A 25,229-nucleotide genomic window follows, 5' to 3' on the forward strand; every position below is an offset into this window, starting at 1 on the left:
GTTTGAACCAATTAAATCAATTTTTAGATTTCAGAGCAATTTGGATTTCGTAATTGAGGATAAAGGATGGACTTGAATCACTATTACAAATACTTATCTACATATGACTTTGTGGCTGAACAATGATAAAAACTAAATTTATGTGCAAGACCTACTATGTTGCAGACTTTAATTCTGTACTATATAAACACTTGTTGTTAATCTTCATTATGTAATCTGCAAGGCATGCATGACTGTAGCCATTCTACAGAAGAGGAAAGGAAGGCTCAGAGAGGTAAATAACTTCAACAACAGCAGCTGGTAGGTGGCAAAGCTGAGACGGAACCAAGTCTCTCTGATTCTAACACTGAAAGTGGTGGCAGCAATGTGCCCAAATAAAATATTACGTTTCCCAGTCTCCTTAGCAGAAAGAGACAGCCAATGGGGAGACATGAGCACAAGGCACTGGGAGGGTGAGGATGGTTTTTGAAGTCCTTTTACCTTTCTCCCTCTTCCTCTTTGCTGCTGGAAATGTGGCTATGATGGCCAGTGCTGCAGTGGTTACCATGAGTCTATGAGTGGCATGCATTCTGCTGTCTGCTACAAGCCCTGTCTTGCCCTTCTGTATCCCAATACCAAAGCCAAGAGTAGTTGCCATTTATCAATCACACATGTGATATTTATTTTCTTATAGGCAAAAGAAAATGGGAATTTTTATTGTACTCATGTCTTTAAAAATATTTTCTTATAACCAGTCTGCTTAGCCCAACTATGTTAGTTCTCTGACTTCTGTAGGCATCTGAGTTTCAATTCCTCCTTGATACCAGGCTTCTCTCTATGTGCCCAGAAGACTAATAGGTGCTCTCAGGAGACATTATAGTAAAGTACAAAGGACATCATTAGATTCTAGGTCCAGAAAACCTTAAGTTCAAATCCTAACTCTGTGGTTTACTTACTATGTGACCATAGATAAGTTATTCATTGTCTTCAGACCTCAGTTTCCACACCTGTAATAAGGAATAATAGCTATCCTCCTACCTCAAATGATTGTTATAAGGATTAGATGAAAAAAACCTACATAAGAAGCAGTTTGACTTTACAAGCTAATAAATATTTGCCCCTTTTCCTTTTGGAATGATCTATATGGAGACAAGCAACATTAACGCTTACCTGAATTTTGTCACACCACCCAGCAAAATATCTGAATGTCTGTACAGACATTCCAATGTGAGTCTTCAGAGCCAAGGTATAGACAGCTCCTGAATCGAGGGCTTCAATGGTTGCCAGCTCTTCTTGGTTCTCTTCCAACAGGTCTGCAAGTCTGTATGGTTAGTGAAAGAAATCTATTCAACAAATATTAATTGAGTCTCTATTAATGCACCATCCTAAGGGCCGAGATGGACTAGGTCTCTGTCCTCATGGAGAATATGGTGAGTAGGGAAAACAGACATTTAAAAAATACTTTCACTAATAATTTGTTTCAAGAGTTATAATGGAGAAGCAAAGGGTATTGGAAGTCAGTATAATTTGACTCATAAGTAAAACAGTGATTGAACAGTAATCCAAGGAGAGCAATGATAGAAAACAGTGAGAATGTGGACAGTTCATGAATATACAGGGAGATGTTAAAGGGCAACCCACACCTCTTGAGAACCTACAAACACTTGAGGATTTCTGGTTGGTACAGAAGTATTTCCAACATTAGCTGAAGAGGACAAGACAGAAATTCATGGAATGAATTACAAACACCACAACAGATTTCTGTTGGTGTATAGTTTCTATGGGAAGATAAGTACGGAACTGTTCAATAACTGCAAAACAGTCAAAACTCATCTTCTGTGGTTATCTCCTCCATTTGTTTTCCTTCCTTCCTTTAGTGGTTCTGAGCTGTGCCTTTTGGATCATTTCAAAGTCAGGCTTGAAATCCTCCTCCCCTAATGTTTCTTCCAGATCCTGCTCTAAGAGATCTTTAGACCAAGGTCAGCTAATGGCTTTCAGTAAGTAGAAAACTGAATTTATGTGGAATCTAATTATGTTTATCATACTCAGTTGCCAATTTACTTTCCAGGCCTTAGTGTTTTTCCTCCTTGCTCCTACTCCTTACACATCAAGTAGATTTAAAATCTGTCTTTGAAAACAACAGGGTGCTGGATGTTCTCAATGTGCTGCTTGTGATCCATTCTCCACCCTGCTCTGTGACCGGGAGGATGACCTTTAGAGACTACATCACTGGCTCCTGTGCTCTCTCACTGGGCTTGGTTAATGAGAGGCCAATGGGAGGCACCTCCAGGAAACTGACAAACTCGAGAAGAAAGTGGGCGAGGATTCTAATCTGGCTTCCTCACTGGTGGCTGTAGTTCAACAGCTGCTGTGTCCCTCCACCAAAATCACTGTAGTGTCTGCTCTTCTCCTACAGGTATAGATCTTGCCAGATTCTAGTAACAGCTTCTTCCTCTGTTCCGTCAGGCCTTGGAGTAGAAGCAGTTCCCCCCTCTTCTACCCAGCTTGTGCTTCACTATCCTTTATTGCGTTTCCCTGTAAATATGAATCTTTGTAAATACAAAGTCCTTTATTAAACTTCTTCTCCTACAGGGACGACTGAAACTAGCAATAGTGCAAAATTTGGGAAATCATATATGTGGGATTTTATATGATGCAAGTAACAAAAGGCATGTTATGTAATAGGTGCATACTAGAATGGTTTGAAGAAATTTTTAAAATCTTGGCAATGGCAATAGTAGTCAATATTAAAAGGCCACAGATTTGTGTTCTTAAAAAACATACCTGTACATCAATCTTCCTCTTTCTCTTGCATTCATTCTTCCCCATTCACCATTTTCAAAAGCATCTTTTGCTGCTGCTACTGCTTTATCAACATCCACCAAAGAAGCATAGGATACTTTGCATATTGTCTATTTCAAGGTAAGAAAAATAGGTTTTTTAGATGGAGAGATAAAAATGTTTCTTGAATTAATATTGTATTATAAACTCCAAATAATTTTTGGTGGAAAATAAATACTTCCAGTAACATAGTCAAGAAAAAGAAACACTTTTAACTTGAAAGTTGTGAGCCTAAGATTTGGTACTTCTCTCGCTGCACTGCACTACAGGAAGAGACATTTAGGAAATTGTTAACTATTTCTTCTAGGGTCTTAGAGAAGTGGAATTTGTTGCCACGAGCTTGCAAAGTCTGAGATTTTTTACCCCTACGTATAGCTTTATGTGGAATTATGCATCTGATATGTATAGGTATAGCTGTCAGTCTAAATTCATCATCAATATTCACTCTATAAAGTTGGTTATGGAAACCAGTACCAGAATTGAATAGCTGAGAGAAATTCATGAAGCACATTTATATTAAGTGCTTGGAGGCAGAGTAATAAAGTAACTTCTTAAGACTGTCTGTTTTATAACTGTGTGTAAACAAAAAATCCATGATCAGTGATCACGTCACACACCAAGTACTCACAGATCCATCTGTTGGGTTGATAGTGTCGTAAGTCTTCCCATCATCAGCATCTGTGAACTGTCCATTTATGAAACACTGATATGGCATTTTTACTGTCATTTCATTTACCTCCTTTGAAATCTATGAGAGAGAATTACAGTAATAGGTGCAATGAATTTCTGTGCTCATGCATTTGATACCAAATAGCAATAAACAAGCTTATACACCAGTGTAGAAAGAGAGGCTAAGCTGATGGGATTCCAGTCCTCACTGTCCAGAAGAGACAAGTGTATATAATACTTGGGCCTCATGATGCTCAGATTAGCCACTGAGGTAGGAGATTAGCATCTTCATGATCAAAGCGCTCTAGACTGGGCTTTATAAAGATCTGATTTTCTTCCTCACACAGATGAAAGACAACTCAGAAGACCTCCGGGTAATGGAAACACCACCATCTAGTGGTAACACCTATAGACTGCAGCCATTGCTTTCATTTAAAGCCTTAAAACTGCCTTTGTTGAAAGGTTTCCTTTTGCCTTTTAAGTGTTCTTTCCTGTGTCCTTCCCCATTTTCACTTTCTCTCTCTTATATATGTGTTGCTTAAACTGTGCTCGCTACTATCAGCTAGCAAGTGAATTTAGGTTAGTCCATTCACCTCTATAAACCTCAGTTTTTTCAACAATAAACTTTCATACAGTTATTGTGAGAAGTAACTAAAATGACATACGTGAAAGAGCATTATTGGCATAAAATTCCATATCAATGAAAGATAATCTAAAAGGGAAATTTAATGAATTAAGAAATTATTCTATATAGAGAAGTCAATAATGTTTAGAAAAGAAAAAAGCAGCAAGAGGGTATCTCGCCTTAACCCATACCAACTACTCATGTCCCATGATATATTTCTATTTGTTTACATATGATATAATGAAGGAAACGATCTGAATTGATGTGTTCAGTCCCTGCGTATAGTCCAGTTTTCCAAATTCATCATTCTGGAAATATGCTAAATGTCTTACATATATTATCTAATTTGATTCTCTCAGCAATCCTATGAGTTGGATGTTATTATTGTTCCATTTAACATATGAGGAAACTGAGGCTTAGAGAAATTAAGTAAATTGGCAAAGGTCACATGGCTAACAAGCAATGAATGTTACATGGATTCAGATTTAGGATGGTCTTACTCCAAAATTTATATTCTTAACCAGAGGATGCTAAACGGTTTTCCAAACTCACCTAACTCAAAAAGAAAAAAATGGATAAGAAGCACTTCTGGAATAGTATATTAAGGACCTCTGAAAATCTGATCCTTCATAAAAGAAATAAGAACACTAGAAAATATTGTCAAAATCATTTTTTCAGTATTCTGGAAATTAATCAAAGGCTTGCAAGAATCCATTTATTCAAGTAAGAACAGTGAGCTTTGTGGCATGTTAATTTATCCTATTCCCATCTCTCTTGACAGCTCTGCAGTAACTTGAAAAGCAACATCCTTGCAACGATGGTAGCTGTGAAAACCTGCAGCCTATTAGCCACTGGAGGGGGAGATGGGTCTGAAACTCTCCAAAAGCCTTATCCCCAGAAAGTTATTACTATTTGACCTGGTAGCTCCCTGAAAAGCTCCATTTTGGGGGCTTGTCTTAATTTGAGCTGAGTCAGAGCTAGCTATATACAAACAGCTCTATCTCTAGAGCGTTTGTCCAAAACAGTCAGTGGCAATTGTATAACACTGCAACTGCCCGAGGCAGTAATGCCAACTGGGGCTAACAAATAGATGGCTAAAGACCTCAGAAGGAAAAATGGGCATGAGACATCCATAGGAAGCTTTAGGAAGATCTGACATATTCCTGGGAATCTAGAAGGCCAATCTGGTGCAAGACTTGTGCATGTGCCCAGGAAAGATCTTGGAAAGCCCTAATCTCTTACCTCTGGCTGACCTGAGATTCTGTGCAAGCAGGAAGAAGGTGAAGACTAAGACAGTGTTGTAAGCTGCCTGCTGGAGGTTTAAAGGTATACCTGAACATTCAGAGTCCTTCACTAAAAGCTGGGAGACTTTCTCGTTCAAGGAATTTGAAGAAATCTATGTCTAATCATTAGCTGACCACTAAGTGAACCAAGCAGAGACTTAGGTAGTGGAAAACAACAAAGAACACAGGCTTTGCAGAATTAGTTCAGGAAAGTCACTAAACAAACAAAAAGCAACAACAACAACCAGCAATGACAATCCGTGAGGACGTAGCTGGGGTCTGATTTCCAGAGTTACCACATTCTATTATTTAAAATAGCTCACAGTGGGAAAAAAAGTGACAATGAATATATGTATGTTCATGCATAACTGAAAAATTGGGCTCTACACTGGAATTTGAACAACATTGTAAAATGACTATAACTCAATTAAAAAATGTTAAAATAAAATAAAATGTCCAGTTTTCAACAAAAGATTGTAAGATATGTAAAGAAAAGGGAAAGAATGCTATATACACAGCAGAGGGAAGAGCAGTCAATAGAAATCATCCATGAAGAAGTCTAGACGTTGACTTTATTAGACAAAAGTTTTTATAAGTAGATGCAAAGAACTAAAGGAAACTATGTCTAAAGAATTAAAGGAAAGTAAGAGAACAATGTCTCACCAAATAGAGAATATCAATAAAGAGATAAGAATTATAAAAAAAAGAACTAAATAGAAATTCTGAAGTTGAAAAGTACAATAAGTGAAATTTTAAAAGTCACTAGAGGGGCTCAACAGTAGGTTCAAGCAGGCAGAAGAAAGAATAGGAAGGAAAGGAATTTTAAAAATGAATAGAGCCTCAGAAGTCTGTAGGACACCATCAATGTACCAATACATGCACAATGAGAGGATGGGTGAAAAGGGCAGAAAGAATATTTGAAGAAATAATGGCTGAAATGTCCCAAATTTGATGAAAAACATTAATCTTCACATCCAAGAAGCTCAATAAACTCCAAGTAGAAAAATCTCAAAGAGATCCATTCTAGACACATCGTAATAAAATAGTCAAAAGACAAAGACAAAGAGGGAATCTTGAAAGCAGCAAGGGAGAAGCAACTCATCACATAAAAGGGAGCCTCAATAAAAAATTAACAGAGGACTCATCCTCAGAAACCATGGAGGCCAGAAAGTAATAGGATGACATATCCAAAAGTGCTGCAAGAAAAAGACTGACAACCCAAAATTCCATATACAGCAAAAATATCTTTCAAGAACAAAAAATAAATTGTCATTCCCAAATGAACAAAAACTGAGATAACTCACTGCTAGCACATTGCCCTTCAGAAGGACTAAGTGGTGTCCTTCAGGCAGAAATGAAAGGACACTAAACATAACTTGAATCTGCATGAAGAAATAAAGAACACTACAAAGGTAAATACAAAAGTCAGGATAAATGTACTTTTATTTTTAAACCCTTTTCTTATCTGATTAAAAAGACAACTGCATAAAGCAATAATTATAAAACTGTTTTGATGGGTTTATAATGTATAAAGGTGTATTTATATGACAATAATTGCACAAATAAGGGGGTAGGGAGCAGAGCTATACTGTAGCAAAGTTTTTCTACACTATTGTTATTAATTTGGTATTAATCTGAGCTAGAATGTTTTAAGAAAAATGTCTATTGCAATCCTCAAGGCAACTACTAAGAAAATAACTAAAAATACATAGCAAAACAAAGAAAAGCTTAAGCTACTAGCATACTAGCCAATATCCATTTAACAAAAAAGAAAACAGTAAAGGAGTAACAGAAGAGCAAAAAAGGCATAAAACAAGCATATAGAGCCATAAACGGCAAAAGGACAAATAGATAAGTTAGACAATCAAATTTTTAAACTTTTGTATGTTAAAGTACACTATCAAAACAGTGAAAAGAAAACTCACAGAATGGGGAAAATATCTACAAATAATATATCTGGCTAGCGTCTAGTATCCAAAATATAAAAAGGCCTCAAACAACTCAAAAATTAAAAACACAAATATCCCAACTAAACAAAAGGCAAAGAAGATATGCAAATGGCCAATAAGCACATAAAAAGATGTTCATCATTAGTCATTAGGGAAATGTAAATCAAAACCACAATGAGATACCACTTCACACCCACTAGGACAGCTGAAATAGAAAAGACAGATAATAGCACATGTTGGTGATGACATGGAGTAATTAGAAGCTTCTTACATTGCTAGTGGCATTGCAAAATGGTGTAGTCACTTTGGAAAACAGTTTGGTAATTCCTCAACAAGTTAAACATAGAGTTACCTTATGACTCATCAATTTCACTTCTAGATATTTACCCAAGAGCACTGAGACCATGTGTTCACACAAAAACTTACACGTGGATTTTCAAAGGAGCATTATTTATAATAGCCAAAAAGTGGAAACAACCCAAGTGTACATCAACTGAGGAATGGATAAACAAAATGTGGTTTATCCACACAATGGAATATTATTTGGCTGGAAAAATGAATGAAGTGACAATATTCAATACAACATGGATGAACTTTGAACACATTATATTAAGTGAAAGAAATCAGACACAAAAGTCCACTTATTGTATAATTTCATCTATACAATGCATAAATTCACTCTAGAATAGGCAAATCCATACAAACAGAAAGAAAATTACCAGTTTCCAGGGGCCAGGGCCCAGGAGAGGAGAGCAGAGAATGACTGCCAATGGATACAGGGTCTCTTTTCGGGTGATGATAGAACTGTTCTATAATCAGACAGTGGTGATGGTTGCACAACTCGGTGAACATACTAAAAACCACTGAATTGTGCTTTTCAAAAAGGTAAAATGTATGATATCTGAATTATAATCTCAATTAAACTGTCATTTTATTTTATTTATTTTAATTTGGGGGGGGCGGTAATTAGGTTTATCTATTTATTTATTACTTTTGGTGGAGTTATTGGGGATTGAACCCAGGACCTCGTGCATGCTAGGCATGCTCTACCACTGAGCTATACCCTCTGCGTAAACTGTCATTTTAAAAAAGCTATACATGTGAAAATAAACGGATGAAAGCCACAGCATTCTTTTAGAGCTTGTGGGTCTTAATAGTTTAGATTCTCAGTGACGTGGACAGGCTTACATAATCCACTACTAGCTCCGCTTCTTGATCTTCTCCTCTCAGTTTCCTCACGACTTTTTGGATGAAGTCTTCAAACTTGGTGGCCATATAAACATCTTCATTCTGTAACTGAAGCCCTCCACATTTCTGCCTGATCTCTTCAACTAGCCTGAAAGGAAGAACCAGCTCATGTAACTTACATTTTTTAAAGAGTTTAGGGGGACTGTAGTATAACATTTAAGTTGCTTTGAAGTAAGACATATGTCCCATGCATATTTATGTCCTATGAGCTCTTCTACGATAATAATCAGAGAAATTGATAAGATTGGGAGAAAAAAATTTTATAAGCTGTCTTGCAGGACAGTGGCAATCTCTTTAAAACTTTATACATGACTAGAAATACAAGAAATCAAGGCAAAGGTATTTTAATTACTTGCAAGCAAGATGATAAAGGGCACATAAAATTAGTTTCTTTCCTTTCAAATGTACTCAAGGAATAAGATATAAAGGAAATTTCTGAACTGTGAAGATTATGAGAAACAAAAGTTATATTGTAGAATATCTCCTCTAGATCTCGTGTAAGAATAAAACTAACATTTGTTTGTACTACATGGCTAAGATAGGTATTAACTAGAACCATGGAGTAGGTTAATATAATTTGTAAAGTCCTTTCCAAGCCTTTGATTTTTCACTGTTAATTTTTCAATTTACAGCTGTAACTTGACATTTCTTGAATAGCCGTGGTGTACTAGACACATTGTTGAAAGCCTGCTACAGTCATTTATCCTCTAAAAGAGATGAGGTGCCTTGGTAGTTCAAGATAATAGTATCAGATGATTTTGGTAAATCAGACACTCAAACAGGATATGGGTAATTCCTACAGAAGCATTTTGCTAAGTGAAAAAAAAAAGTACTAAAAGTCCAATGCTAAAATCTTTAGTTGGGCAAATTAGAAGTTTCTAGGAACTCATAAATCATAACAGAAATCTGTAACTTGAGGAACCAAAACTCTTAACTTCTGATAATGATATTTGCTCTTGAGAGGATTATTTTTGATCACTGGAATAAAAAGGATCCATGAATGAAGGGATTTTTTCTTGTTCATGACAGTATCCCCAGTGCAAAAAACTGTTCCTGATACGTCATAAATGTTCAATAAATTTTGTTTAAAAACAAAGTGAATAAATGAATAAACACAGTATTCATCAAGAACACTCACTGTCAGCATGAAGGACTGTCAAGAGGAGTTTACCTTGTTAAATTAGTGACTGGCCATTGTGTGGCCCTCAAAGAAAAAGCACCTGTGCAAGACCCCCCACTTTTAGGTCCTGGTCCACTCAGTATAGAGGGGGGCTTTCCAGTGCTCCAGACCTTCCATCTTGTTGTAAACCTCTGGAGAGAAATTCTGACTCTAGGGTGATTGTTCTTAATCTTGCAAGTAGCCTGACAGTCCTCATTCTAGGCATATCACACTGGGTCACTTGGGGAGATACGAAAACAAGATTTAGGGTAAATAATCAATGACAGGTATCCTTTTGGATGAAACTATATAGGAAAATCTCTACTGACATTCTCACCCAGAACTTCTCAATTCCAATGTCATACTGGAGGAAAATCAGCTAAGAAATATGAAGATAGATGTTTAAAAGAAACAATTAGAAGTGTTTTTCTAAGTATATTGGAAATATAAAAACAACACTTGGTTAGCAACAAAGAGAAGGGAACAGATACATGTATTTAACCATGGAAACAAACAAACCAAAAAAGATGAAGAAATGAGAAATATCGTAGATGGGTAGGATAGAGTGATTACATCCAGTACAAAGGATTTGGGTTTGATTTTCAAAGTTGAAGTCAAAAATTCCTGGTGGAGGGGTGTAAATCACTAAGGTGGTGATTCAGAAATCGATGTGTTGTAATTTCACACAACACTGTAAAATGACTATAACTCAATTAAAAAATGTTAAAAAAAAGAAAGAAATTGACACATTGTAAATTGACTATAAATACATACATTCATACATGCATACATACGTACATACATACATAAGATGGTGATTTTACCTGACAACATCCATTGAGCGTGCTCCAGATTTAAAGAAGTCTGTTGAGTCTTCAATAACAGGAACATTGCTTAAAATTCCAGCCCAGATGACCTACACAAGGGAAATTTTATGGGGGAAGTGCCATGTAGAACACTGTGGCAGAGACTCGCTAGCTTCTTACCAAACCCACTTTTTTACGTGGCTTGACTACATTTCTCAGGATCTCTTGAAGTTAGGTGCAGCCGTGTGACTGACTTCTACCCAGTGAATACGAGTATAAGTAATCTGTCCTCCCAATCTTGGCCCATGAAAAAGCTCCCTCACACAATTCTCTGTGTTCTTGTGCCTTTCTTGGCTGTTGGAATGAAGATGAACCCCAGGGTGACCCTGAAGATAGTAGAGCCTGGGTCCCTGTGTGACTCCACCTCTAATCCTCCTGTTCCAGTTTCACCCCTAACTCCCATGCCAACCTAGAACCACCTTGGATTATTTATGCAAGTGAAAAATAAATTTGTGTATAAATTTAGGCATTGACTTATTTTTGCAGCTAATACAAAGAAAAAGGATTAATGGTACCAGTTACAAAAATGGTTATGTTTTCCATGGTAAAAAGTACTATTAAGAACTTCACGTATTTACCTTGATGATCTCCGCCACCTTCAGCTCTTCAGCTGTTAGTTCTACCACTGATGTCTCACCGGCTGAAAAGTACTGAGATGCAGGAATCATTTTTCCATCTTCAAACTGCAGATTTCTCACTATCAGCTATAAGATAACAAAACAAGCAGAAGAAATGAGTATTAGGACAGTTCAAAAGTGAGGTTGGTGAGAGAAGGAGTGCCATACAGGTATGAGGACCAGCTTATTCAGCAAATACAAGAATATGAATTAAAAGCACTCACCATTATGTGTAAAAGGACTGAGATGGTATTTCAACAGTGGCAGCAGAAAGGAGAAGGTTAAGTCTAGGAGCAGATACATCTCAAAATGGATGATAAGTCCCTCCCAAAACTGACATTCAGATGTAGGTACTGGGTCTAAAGCCTACTATAACTACCACCACCACCACCAGTGCTACCATAGTACTGCCGTCATCTGAACACTTAATATGTCACTTGCATGGTGCTCAGTATGTATGTGCTGCAGTATCATATTCACACTCTTAAGTCCTGATGGAGGCAGATGCCATTATTACCCCCATCTTACTGATGAGGAAATGGAGGCTCAATGAGGTTAAGTAATTTGCCCACATGGCTAATAAATAAGTAACAGAGCTGGGGTTACAACCCAGAACCAGCTGGACTCTGAAGCCTACAATCTTAATAAATGATCTGTCCTATAAGCCACCAGAAAGTATCTGTGAGTTGCAAATTCCCTTTTGCTTTCTTCACTGGGCATCTACCCAAGAGCCTACTGAGGTCCAGAGTCCACACTCCCAAGCACAGGCGGTGTGGGTGGGCATCTGTCTGGTGAGGCGAAGGGAGGAGCATCTGAAGAGGGTAACATCATTTGATCCTCCCAGACTAACAGTGGGAAGGCAGCCAGATGAGATTACTCTCTCTGTTTTACAGAAAACTGAACTCAGAGGGGAAAAGCATCCTGCCAAAGACCTGTAAGTGGCAGAGCAGAGATGCACATCCTGTTCCTGACTAAACTCCAAGCTCTTCCTACCATATCACAAAGCAAACTGTGCAGGTCTGTGGGGCCCACCCTGAGAAGTCTTGTTCTCATCAAGGAACACAGAGCCAGTTCATCTCCAGGGAGAAATGGGGCAAAGACATCTTGAGCCTCCCATGTCCCACTGCAAAGTCAGATTACCCTGTGACAACTAGTCCCTCAATAGCTTGGGTTATCGAAGGAAACCAAAAAAGTTACTTTATAGGTAATCATATTGAACACTCACTGCTTTTCCATCGTTACCAAAAAGAACAAGTCCTTTTTTGGTAACAAGACCAGGCTTCTTGGCACCTTTAATTTCCAGTGGTTCTCCAGGGGGCACGGAGCTATTCAGTAGTGATGAGCCATAGAAAGTTACCATCTAATAAAGAGATCAAACCCAGATTGTGAAATGAGGAAGTGAAAGCTGTTTATAAGGGTGTGTGCAAGTAGCACACTCTGCAAAAAAGCTGAAGTTGGAATTTCCATTTATGATAAAATTTGGACCCCTCATGTAAGAGACTATACCCCATATCTATAGAGACAACATAAAGCAAGAGAGAGTTTGGGAATGTGTGACTGAGGAGTTTAAGAAATGCCCCACATCCAGGCGACATAAGGGTACATTTATTGCTTATTCACATTGACACAAAGGTTAATGAGATAAAAGCTCTCTCAGAGTTGGCAGCCTGAAGGTAGGGTTTATGGGGGAGTAAAGGTGTCGGTGGGGGGTCAGAGAGGGCAGATACAGAATAGTAAATAGACTATTACAATGCAGTGGGGTGCGTGATAGGAAGTCCAGGGTGCTCTGTGGATCAGTTCATGGACACAGAACTGGATCCAGACTATAACCAAGAGAACTTGACACTAACTGATTTCTTATTATAATTATTATTATAATTCCATGGCCATTAGCTATCATTTATTGAGCACTATAATAGTTAATATCATTGAATATATATTCTATGCCAAGGGCTAAGTAGTAAAATGAATGAACATATATTAACTCATTTCATCTTCACAACAATCCACAACTTATAACAGAGGCACTGTTAGTTTCATTCTACAATAAGGCAATCAAAGCACCCAATGGTGTAACCTGCCCAAGGTTACACAGCAGAGAGTGGCAGAGCCAGAATTTTAATGAAAACATTCTAGTTTCAGATCCCACACTCTTAACCACCACACTTAACTTGCTCCCTTGGTCCTTCATTGATCCCACATATTTTTATTGACACCTAATATGCATGAAGCACTCTGCTTAAGTGCTAAGCTAATCAAGACAATAATATGATGCCCTTGCCCCTAAGGGATTCATAGTCTACTGGGGGAAGCAGACGTAAGTGATGATCACAATATATACTATGCTGTGTCAGAGGTAGGCAGGGCATTGTTGGAACAGATGGGAGTGATGCCCAGGCTGAGAGTGGGAGGTCAGGAGACTTCACAGCAGAGGTGAAAGCTAGAACCTGAGTTGAGTGGAGACTCCCCAGGGATTAGAAGGCTTTGCCTGCCCCTGCCCACCGCCCCTGCCTCACCTCTCCCCACGCCTCTCACACCTGCTCCTCACACCTGAGGCTCCAGCTTCACTGAACTCTACTTCAAGTCCCTGTCTGGGTAACACACCCTCCTACCTCTGGGTCTTTAACTCTTCATCTCATTCTCTACCTGTTGACCTCTTCTTAAAGTATGAGCAAAATAGTCAGCTTTTCTAGGAAGCCTTTCCTAAGACACCTGAGTCTGGACCTCAGTTACAGTATCTGTCTTACTGCATTGTATTTACTCACTTCTCTGCTTTCTCCATAAAACTGCAGTCCCCCTGAGGGCAGAGGCTGTGCCAAGCACCTGCTTCACACCAAATGCTCATTATGTGCTGAGTAAAGACGGGGGTGTTTTCTTTTAGCTGGTCACATACCTAGAACACAGACCCTCCTCACAGCCAAGGGAGGAACTAGAGTAAGTCCAGCCTTATATACCCTCTTACAAAGGTCATATGCAAAAAAAAAAAAAAAAAAAAAAAAAAATTGGTCCCTAGAACTTACCTGTCCATTGATCTCCGTCCAAGCTCCAGGGACTTTATCATGACCTCGAATCCAGTTATGCAAAACTTCAGCAGGCTGATCCCAAGAAATCTAGGAATGCACAAAGCACAGGTTGAATTTCCCAATGCTGCAAGTGTCAAAGGCAACAGAAACATCTCTCTTCATCAGTGGCAGAGGTAGGAATGGGGCATTCTGGCTTGGAGCTCTACCTTTTGGTGAGGAAATGTACACTGGGAACTGCTTAAAGGTAGAAGAAAATGAACTTTGAATTGTGTTATTGAGTTGCTGTAAATACCTCAGCATCTTCCTTTCTCCGGATACCTTCATACGTTGCCCCTTCTTCTGGCTGGGGAATACGAGGAGCTTTTCCATCGGCTATGAGTTGTACAGCTTCTACCTAAAGCCCAAAATATTACCTGCATTAAAGCCCAGTGGTCATCAATTGCATGGACTGTTTCACTGAAGTTTCTGTTTAACAGAATTACTACATATAAATCTGTCCAGAGTCAGACTTTGGTAATAACTACCATTTTTTTTTGATCCATAATTGCGCCAGGTAGTGTGGTTAGCTACTTTATGTAAAATATCCCTTGCAACATCACACCAGTCCTACAAGGTGGATATTATTAGTGCTGATTTCCAGATGAGGAAACTGAGACTTGGAAAAAAGCCTCAAGCAACTGGTTTGAAAAAAAGGCAACTCACTCCAGATCACGGTGTTAGCTTGTAGGAGTCAGAAGCAGGATATGCATCCAGGTCTATCTACTGCCAATACCCAGCCTGTACTTTTGAAGATGACTCCCTTATTTAAACAAATTTCAATCCCCCCTTTCAAATTTCAATGGGTATTTCAGGAATATAATTGTAAAATAAGTCATTGTGGGTTATTTCCACTCATTATGATGATTCTAGAAAGTGATACATTGTTATATTTAAGGAATTCAACTGGTTTTCCAGCTTAGGACACCTGGAATTAAAACAAAAGTTAAAATCTGTCCATGAGTTTGATTGCCTTTGGGATAGATGTGTCCTATATCCCCTTCCGTGCCATATTTATGTTTACCTTAAGTTGAGAGACTCTCTCCTTCACTGGAAGACCTATGTGAGCTCAAGTTCTCAGATTTCTAAGTACTCACAGCTGCTGACCAACCTGCCTGAGAGCTCATGGAGGGAGCCACCTGGGAACAGGTCCAGGGTTACAGCTCATTCATTCCACCCACTTTGGGTATAACAGCACCAGATACAGGCTCCAGGATTGAGCTAATGCTACCAAACACACCAAGTACTATTTTGATTATAATTATCATTTTGAGTACCTGTGTGCTAGATGCTTTACACAAATGTCATTTGATTTTCACAACCACCCTCTAAGTCAGGCAGTATTATCCACATTTTATAGATGAGGAAACCAAGGCTAAAGAAGCTAAGTAACTTGACTATTATCACACAACAAGTAAGTGGTAGAGTGAGAAATCTGGTGCCTTTCTGACCAAAACCCTTTCTCTTAATCATTAAATGATACAAGCAAAGCACTGTTCTCCTTTCCTAAATGAATGGCTGCTGCTTTATGCCATCTTCTTGTCCATCTCTGTGTTGAACCTCTACCATATCAAACTCTGAAAGACATTAAATAACACTGAAATTGCCTTTCAATGTTTTACAATCTATTTTTACTTCATAGTATACATGCTTTGAGCTTTTTATCCAGAGCATATCTGAATAAATAAAGCAATGCCAAATTTCACCCTGTCCAATAGACTGATTTCAAATACTTCTGAAGGAAGTCCAAATTATATACCAACATTTCTTAAGATTCTGTACACTTCTTTACAATGAGTCATTATAAACAAAGTTGGAGATTCAAATATTTGGTAAAATAAATGAAGAAGTTTGATTGCTACTTTTTGTATCTAATCACTGCTCTCAGAAGATCAAGGCAGCTTCATAGACTAAGAAATTCTAAAGGTCAGATTTCTACCCTAAATATACCATCCTACTGGAAAATGTAAAATCTAATTTTGTTTTTCAGTTTTATATTTTTAATAAAAATTCATATAAGCAAATTCTCAATACATGAAAAATATTGCCAAAACTTCAAAGGTTTACTAAATTCTTTTTGATGGCATAAATATACTGACCATGGCCTTGATTCCTTCAGGAAAAAGAAATCGGTTATAAAGTGCATCCACTGTATCATTGGGTTCAACATCACATGACTTCTGAAGAAGAATAGGTCCTGTGTCTAAACCATCATCAGCCCAGAAAACAGAAAACCCAGCTTTCTTATCTCCCATGATTAGGGTCCTGTGAAAAGAAGAGTTTCAACTTAAAGCACTGGTTAACTGTATTGTAAGATGATGAATTAGTGACATTAAAGTATGAAGTAGTTACAATGGGAAGTAGAACGTCAATGAAGCTACCATGAGGAACTGCAGTAGAGCTGGAAGGCGACAGCAGTCATGAGAAGCAGAACTTAATGGTACTGCAGTTTTATACACCCTCATGTCTATAGTCTTGTTAACACATACTAATGACTCGTAGTCTACTCAAAAAGGCATTAGAGTCCACCATCGCTACCACTCACTGACTCCCAGGTGTCAGCTTTCTATGGCAGCATCAAGTAATTTTGCCCACCAGGGTCCAATTCCTATATCATACCTGACCCTCTATTAGGCAGAATAAGATAATGAAAGATAAAACAGAGGATGATCAGTGCAATGTGAAGAGGAGAACTGATTATTAATTTAGGTTGTGTAATTCAGGTATAAGCATCACTTAGAGCCAGAATTAATTCTAGATTGTCTATAAATTGTAGTAAAAGATGGCTGATCAATTCAACTATTTGTATTATGTGTTCTAAAAAATTTAGCCTAAGAGGAAATGCTAGCCCCACAAACCTTATGATACAACAAACCAGATATGTGGAAATACATACACACATACACACACACACACACACACACACACACACACACACACACACACATAAAAGCATATCACAGCACTATTTACAACAGCCAAGACATGGAAGCAACCTAAATGTCCATGAACAGATGACTGGATAAGGAAGCTGTGGTACAAACATACAATGGAATACTACTTGGCTATAAAAAAGGATGAAATAATGCCATTTTTAGCAAAATGGATGGACCTGGAGATTATCATACTAAGCAAAGTTAAGCCAGAAAGAGAAAGAAAAGTACCATATGATATTACTTGTAAGTGGAATCTATAAAGAAGACACAGATGAACTTATTTACAAAACAGAAACAGACTCACAGACACAGAAAGCAAATTTAAGGTTACCAGGAGGGACAGGGGGAGATGGAAGGATAAATTGGGAGTTCAGGATTTGCAGATACTAACTACTATATCTGATTAAACAGCAAGGCCTACTGTATAGCACAGGGAACTCCATTCAATACCTCGTAATAACATATAATGAAAAAGAACATGAAAAGGAATATATATGTATGTGTAACTGAATCATTATGCTATACACCATAAATTAACACAACATTGTAAACCAACTATACTTCAATAAAAAAAGAATATAAATTAATTAATACCAAAGGGGGGCATATCAGAGAGCAGGCTAATATAGACAGAGTATAATCTAGTATGTCAGTCATGCTCTCAGTCTAAGTCATTTTTACCTTTCTGAGCTAATCAAGCAAGACCTAAATCAATCAATCTACCACTCTTCAGAAATATTGAGGAATTAATTGGCACTGTGTTAACAAGAGCTTTGACAATATTCATATACTTTGACTCAATGACTCTGCATGTGGAAGCAATACAAAACAAGAAAAAAATACATGTTTCAGTACAAAGATATTCATTACAGCACCATTCACAAGAACAAAAAAGAAATCAATTCATGTAATCAATCTTTAAGTACAATGAAATGTTTTTCACCACATTTAAACTAAGCGTAGATTTTCTGCTATCTGATAACTTGAGACCAAGAGATATCAAGGCGATGTTAGGTAGAGGAGAGAAGACAGACAAAGTGGGAAAGGCCCACCTTGACCCACAGCATAGTGTACCTTTGGTACTGGGCTCCTACAGTGTACCAGGCATTGTTCTTGATATTGGGACATAGAGCAGTAAAAATGTTAAACCATAGTCCTTTCTTCCCTTAAGAAGTTTAACACTGAATGGGGGGAAGACAGACAGAGAGAAAGATAATTTCAGATAATTCAGCATTTCCTGAAATGTACTTGAGTTCCATAGCCAAATAAGTTTGGGAATACTTTGTACTCAGATTCCCTCTTGGAGATTATGATGCTCACATTAAAGCATATGTTAAAATTTCAAGAAGTTCCGGGATAAAGAAATCCAGCGTTAACCTAACTTCTGACCACAGGATCTTTGCTTGCTCAATACCTAGTTATATCCAGTGGAGCCAATACTCCATAGACTATTCTTGGGAAATGCTGTTCTGGCTTATACAGTACCTCTAGATCACAGGGGAGTTCCTGCAATAGTAGCAATCAATCAGGACTTCACAATTATTCAAGTATACCCAGCTCCTTGATCACCTAGGTAAGAAACAGAACGATTACAGGCAATAGAAATAGGCCCGTCTTGGTTATTAAAAAAAAATCTTACCAGTTGATAGCAGAGGCTCCTCTGTGCCTCGGAAGGATAGACGGGTGATAAATGATGGAACCATGCTTTGGGCTGTCAATTACATCCATGGGGATGAACTGTGTGCAGAAGGGAAGCACGTTTAGCTCTGCACCCACAGATCTGTAGGCCTCTGCCACCTCCTTTATGGTCTTGCCCTTGACTCTCCATCTTGGGAACTTGAACACAGGGGTCCCATTTTTCTCTGCAGCCAAAGCTGAGCATGAAAGAGAAGATTATTTTCATCAAAAAAGTTTTAGCTATAATTTATATTACTATGAATTCACATACCGTAATTTCATGAAACATTTACAAATAAAACATGATGAAGAACAATTTAGATTCTGATCAGGATTTGACCTGTTACAATGTTATCCAGATCCATCCACTCTTACAATGTGATTTTTTAACCTAAATATTTAAGGCATAATATGTTTGAACTTCAAAGTTTGTGGCTAGACAACATTTTGAGATTTTAACTGAAGCCACTTCTCTTATAGATCAAAAATTGTACATTTACTACTGATACAGCCATTTAGAAAACTTAGAAAACATTTTAAGATTTGAAATCAAGTGCCAAAACATCACCACCCAGATCAGACACAGGATGGAAAACCCTGAGTCCCTTCCAAAGCCCATTTCCTGGAAGACCTTTTATCACAGGGTAGATTGTCGACTGGAACAGTTCTCCCTGCCAAACAGGCAGATCCAAAAAGATAAATGGAGAAAGTCATTGACCTGAGCTTGAGCCTGTCTAGTTCCCTCTCCTAGACTTGCCAATCAGATAAGTCAGTGGAGGAGAGAGGCCAAGAATGGAGAATACATGCTCCCACAAGGGTTTTGCCATACTGAAGCCAATACAAAGCTCTTTGCTCAGGAAAATGTTGTCCCTTCTGAAAAGAATGACCCCATTCTACCTCTGTGTGAAACGTAATGGCCCTCCAAAGCACAGACAGCACAAGCTCATTTTTTTCCATAATAAAGTATCATCTTTACTAACTACATCCCTTACATGTATTGTGCATACATATATTTATTGTCTATCAGTAACACAAAGAAACAAAGGCAATATCCAGAAGCCTTACCTAAGGCTTTTTACCTGCATGTTTTGGTAACATTCACTGACACAACATTCAGGAGGGGATGATGCCTCCACCACAAAGCCTAAATTCCAAAGCCTAATAAGTCCCAAAAGGACTCTGGCATTCAAGGTAATGCCTTGGTCGATCCATTTGTAAGAATTTGAGAGACCAGTATAATAATGTCCACAAAATGTAAATGTTCCTAAAATGTTGACAAAACTGTGAACAACTCAAATGACAGATGATAGGAAAATGGGTAAATGATGATTTTTAAAAATGTGGTGAAACTGAGTGAAACTTGTGAAAGATTAGACTGGGACAGAAAAATCGGGTGGAAGAGACTTATAAGTCTTCTTTTAAGAAATCTGCTCCACTGAGAAAGGCCTGACGCATCCAGGTGTTGTCCTCCCACACTGATCTTTGACTGCCCCAGGACTATTTTTGGCTGCTCTATTTGACCATTCTGACAACAAAAATAGTTAGCCACTGTCACTACTGATCCTTTTTATGAATCAGGTGCAGTGCTGAGCACTTTACATACATTATCTCATTTGATCCATGTGAGATGGGTACCACTGAACTAAGCTTAATGAGTTTAAGTAACTTGCCCAAGATCTCACAGCTATTAAGTGGCAGAGTTGGAATTAGTTTCATGATTCTAAAACATACACTGTTAACCAAATGCCTGGGACCAGGCACTAGGGAAAAGTTCATTTCCTAGGACATACTCTGAAAGGAGGTTTTAGAGTCACATGTTTGCAATTCTTCTGAAGGTCATGTATATGGTAGAGAATGCTACTTGTCCCCTTTCATCCTTTAGAAGGGATTTCTCTACTTCAGCTGAACACATGGCCACCCCAAATAAAATCTGTATTTCTTAGCTTGTTTTGCAAAGATTTGGCCAATGTCTAAGTTCTAGCCAACAAGATACAAGTGGGAGTAATATGTGCAACTTCTGGATTATGCCCTTAATTGAAGGCTTGCCCTCTGCTTCCCATCTTGCCCTTTCTGCTTGTTGGAATGCAGAGTTGATAGCTGGGGCTGCAGCAGTCACCTTGGACCAGGAGATGGAAGTCCAGTGTTCATAATGGCAAAACAACAAACAGAAGGAGCCTGCATTGTGATAACTATATGCTGCTACAATAGCTGGGATGGCCAACTCAGACTTGAGAAATGGATTTTTATCCTATTTAAGCTAATATTATTTGAAGTTCCCCTGATTCAATAGCCAATCTGATATCTCAAATGTAAGTCCTCCCAAACATCCCACACACAAAGTTGGTGGAAATAGATAATGATGAGACAGGTAATCCCAGCAACGGGAATCTGTCCTCTTCAGCCTTTGGAGCCAGGCATGAATTTATGAGGCAGCTTCCCTCAGAATTCCCAGGTTGAGATAACCTTTTTCTGAAACAAGGATAATTTCTAAATCAAGTGATTAAATTCATGTGCATATGTGCTCTTGGCCCAACTTTTTTTTAGCTTGACTCTTTTTTTTCTTCCAGTTTTACTAAGATATAATCAACATATAGCACTATGTAAGTTTAAGGTGTACAGTATAATGATCTGACCTACATACATCGTGAAATGATTATTACAATATGTTTAGTAAACATGTATCATCTCATATAGATACAAAACAAAAGAAAGAGAAAACAATTTTCTTCTTTGTGATGATAACTCAGGATTTACTCTCTTAACAATTTTTATAATATAACATATGGCTGCATTAATTATATTTATAATGTTGTACAGTACATCCCTAGTACTTACTTATCTTGTAACTGGAAGTTTGTACCTTCTGACAGCCTTCATCCAATTTCCCCAGTAACAAGAACTAGGATAAACCCCAGAGCTGCTTCCTCCAAGAAACAAAATGTAAACTTTTAGAGTTATCACAGATACTGTTTTCCAACCAATGTATTGCATCACACCAGTGATTTATAAAGACTCAAGTCGTAAGCCAAGATTTTTAGATGCTAGCTCTTATTCCTTACCTGCAGGCTGTTTCTGTCTCTGCTTTTTGCACTCTTTCTCAGCATAACAATAGTGGGCAAATCAGAACCACAGAGTGGGTTTGCTCTGAGGATGGCTATTGTCATTACCTACCTTAATAGCCACGCAGCCATGGCTATAATTGTCCTGAGATAAATGCGTTGTTTATTGACCCCATGTCAATTGCTATTATTGGGTGTGGACTCCCCTTAATTCCTATCAGCATCTCTGCATCAGACATTATTCTAGATGTCCCAAAGCACCTTTGAGCTATTTCACAAGAGTAATTCAGAAAAAACATATGCTTGGAAATTCCTTTGACGGACCTGGTGACTACAGTGAAAGTAAGTACAATAGAAGCCTGAAAATCTTTGTCTTCACAGAGAAGAGAGAATTCTTGAGTCTGTACCTACTATACAAATAGACTTGGCCTGAAAAGGCTTCCAGTAGGCAGAGTTCCTGATCCAACTGTTCCAAGATACACTCACCCAGTGGGTCAGCTTTTCCATCCTTATCTGGAACTGTGAATACTCCCACGACTCGGTGGCCCTCTTTGCAGAGCTGGCTGTAGACCTCCTGTCCAAACAGACTCTGACCAATAAGTGCCAACTTCAGCTTGTTTTTGAAATATACCTGGGAAACAATTCAATAGTGACAGGTGTTAGTGTGTAATGTACTATGTACCATGTTAACTTTCTCCAATGTGAATAATTCTGAACCTCAAAATGCATTTGGCTCTACATGTTTCAGATAAGGAACTGAGGCCTTCACATTTCAGGTAATTTAATCCTCACAACTATCCTGTTTTATTATCCCCCATTTTGTACCATTTTATGAATGAAGAAATATTTTGGAAATGTCAAGTATATCTCCAAGGTCATACTGTCAAAATAAGCAAGAGGTGGGATTTGAATCCGGGTCTGTCTGACTCCAAAGCCCACATATATACTTAAAAATAAAATGGGCCACCACCACTCAGCTCTTCCATGTCCTTTTCAGAACATTAACACTGATGCACAAAAACACAGTGGTTGTCAATAAATATAAATATCAAATAGATAAGAGTGGCACTGAAGGAGTTAAAAGTTTTTAAGGCCTGTCTTTAAGCAACTATGTCTTCTGTAAATTCTCCCAAGATGAAGCATTTTCACAAAGCTTAAGGTAACATGTGGATGTGATGACTGTGAAGATGGTGATGAAGAGCCATCAGGTGAGGCAGGCTAGATGCAGGATCCTGGGTGTAGAGATGGTAATCAGAGGGTCATGACTGCCCATGTGCTTCCCGTTTTGGCAAAGGACCAACCCCAGCTCCCCAGAACTCTTTCCACCTTCTATTCCTCCATGTTAGAGTATGGCTTCACAGGATTTGGATTTAGAATATTTTTCCTTCAATCTAAATGGGATTAATTAATGTTCTAGAAAGTCATTCTAAAGTAGTAAAGCCTCACTGTTAAAATTTTACTCTAAGGAAACTTAATTTTCTCTTATTTCCCACACTATTAATGACATAGATAGCATCCCTTTTTAGGCATGAACTTAAAAGCATATGGGTTCACATCTTCCTTATAAGTGAGTTGATAATTAAGCAATTAAGGTTTTAGTTTAGAAATTCTTTTCCAGGCCCAGCTAAAGTTTCCATCCCCAAAGAGCCTACAGCATCTGTGTCTAACAGATTAACTCTAAGAACAGCACACCTGGCCTACAAATAATTCATAACTATTTCATTTCCTCTTAAAAAGTCAAAATGGTCTTTAAATATTCTATCTTCAGATCCTATAATTAATGCTGTTGCTTGAAATAGAACTGACATGTTTACAAATTACAAAATTTGGCTTTACCTCATGCCATTATTAATGCCACATATTTTAAGACTTCTAAAATATTACTCTAAAAACATACAAGAGCCAAGAGGATGAGTGGACTCAAATGTAACGTGCTCTCAGCTGTCATCTGGTTATTGGGAGTTCAGTTTCAGAGTCAATATTCCCCTAGAAACACAGTATTTACAGAAACCATGGCAGTATGTCTGGAAATTCTACATTCACTGAAACACTTTCTGAGCTTAGTGCTAAAACTAAAGCTACAAAGGTGAGTTTCTAACAGTGAGAACATTTCAGATTTTATGATTTTAAGTGTTTATAATGAGTTAGTATAATTCCAAAGAACTAGACTGGGATATTTTATCTCAGTCTTATTTCTTCAAGTATGGTCTGAGGACTGACTGTCCATGTTGGCAGAATCAGCTGGGAGGAAATGTTAAAAATGTGGTTTCCTGAGTCCTACCCCTAATCTACTGAGTCAGACTCGCAGCAAGCTGGCACTAAGTCAAAACCAAACGGGCAAGTTTCAATCCTGCTGCTGCACTTTATTAGTCCAGGAAGCTGCATTTTAACAAGCTGTCCACTGACGGACAGGCACACAAAAGTCAGAATCTCTGCTGTATGGAGTGTGTCCATTCTCTACAAAAAAAAATTCTGCCCTGGGGAGTCTGGGTCAGGTAGAAGTGGTGGAAGTAATAGTGAACATTTTAACAAGACCCTAGTATGTGCCAGGTATTTGATATAATGTTACTTCATTTTGACTGCCCAATTACTCCCAGAGACAGGCATTAAACAGCCATTTTACAGATGAAGAAAGTAAAGCATAGGTTAAAATACATCCTGGAGTCAAACAGTTACTATGTGGCAGCTCTGAGATTCTAACTCTAGTTCTTATTCCAGTACCATTGTTTTTCCATAGCACCAGCTGGGTGATCTTGAGCTGGGTCTCATCAGTTAAAATCTGAACAATAACAGTACCTATCTCATAAGGTTGCTATAAGGATTTAGTGGGATAAAGTACATAATGCATTAGTGCAGTGCATGGCAATAGTAAATGCTCAATAAATGTTCACTGTCATTATTCTACCACAAGTAATATCTTGGTAAATAAAAATGATGATAATGGAGTCTTCTTACTGGGAGTGTACCATAAGGCAGGCACTGGATTGAGCCTTTTTCACTAATTCAAAAAAAAGTATCAAATCCTTATTATGTCTTTAAGCCTCACAGTGACTCATTTTACAAATGAGAAGACAAAGGGAAGTTAAGTAACCCGTTCACAGACAGGGCTAAAAAGAGGCAGAGGCAGGATTCAAACTCAGGTCGCACTTCAGAGGATGTGCTTTGTGGTTTTCCTATGTTGAAGATCCCTCTTCCCCTTTAAAAAAAAAAACATCGCAATCATTTGACAGGTCAACTATGGGAAACACTTCCATCAGACTTT

At 38.1% G+C, this 25,229-nt stretch overlaps 1 protein-coding gene across 2 annotated transcripts in view; it reads right to left on the reverse strand.

Moving 5' to 3' along the window:
* The window catches only part of ALDH1L2 (aldehyde dehydrogenase 1 family member L2), a 70,023-nt gene that overhangs the window by 41,345 nt on the left and 3,449 nt on the right, over positions 1-25,229 (reverse strand). For both annotated transcript variants that reach the window (XR_010383196.1, XM_031462875.2), the window contains exons 2-13: positions 22,454-22,598; positions 18,871-19,105; positions 16,395-16,560; positions 14,552-14,653; positions 14,257-14,346; positions 12,462-12,596; positions 11,198-11,323; positions 10,578-10,669; positions 8,535-8,682; positions 3,449-3,568; positions 2,764-2,891; positions 1,150-1,300 (exon numbers count right to left, since the gene is read on the reverse strand). Coding sequence is in view for 1 of the 2 variants with exons in the window: in XM_031462875.2 (XP_031318735.1) it covers positions 1,150-1,300; positions 2,764-2,891; positions 3,449-3,568; positions 8,535-8,682; positions 10,578-10,669; positions 11,198-11,323; positions 12,462-12,596; positions 14,257-14,346; positions 14,552-14,653; positions 16,395-16,560; positions 18,871-19,105; positions 22,454-22,598 (1,638 nt within the window). In the remaining variant the exon portion in view is untranslated. The remainder of the gene's footprint in view (positions 1-1,149; positions 1,301-2,763; positions 2,892-3,448; positions 3,569-8,534; positions 8,683-10,577; positions 10,670-11,197; positions 11,324-12,461; positions 12,597-14,256; positions 14,347-14,551; positions 14,654-16,394; positions 16,561-18,870; positions 19,106-22,453; positions 22,599-25,229) is intronic.

The sequence above is a fragment of the Camelus dromedarius genome, chromosome 11 (genome assembly GCF_036321535.1).
Source record: "Camelus dromedarius isolate mCamDro1 chromosome 11, mCamDro1.pat, whole genome shotgun sequence".
Lineage (NCBI taxonomy): Eukaryota > Metazoa > Chordata > Mammalia > Artiodactyla > Camelidae > Camelus > Camelus dromedarius.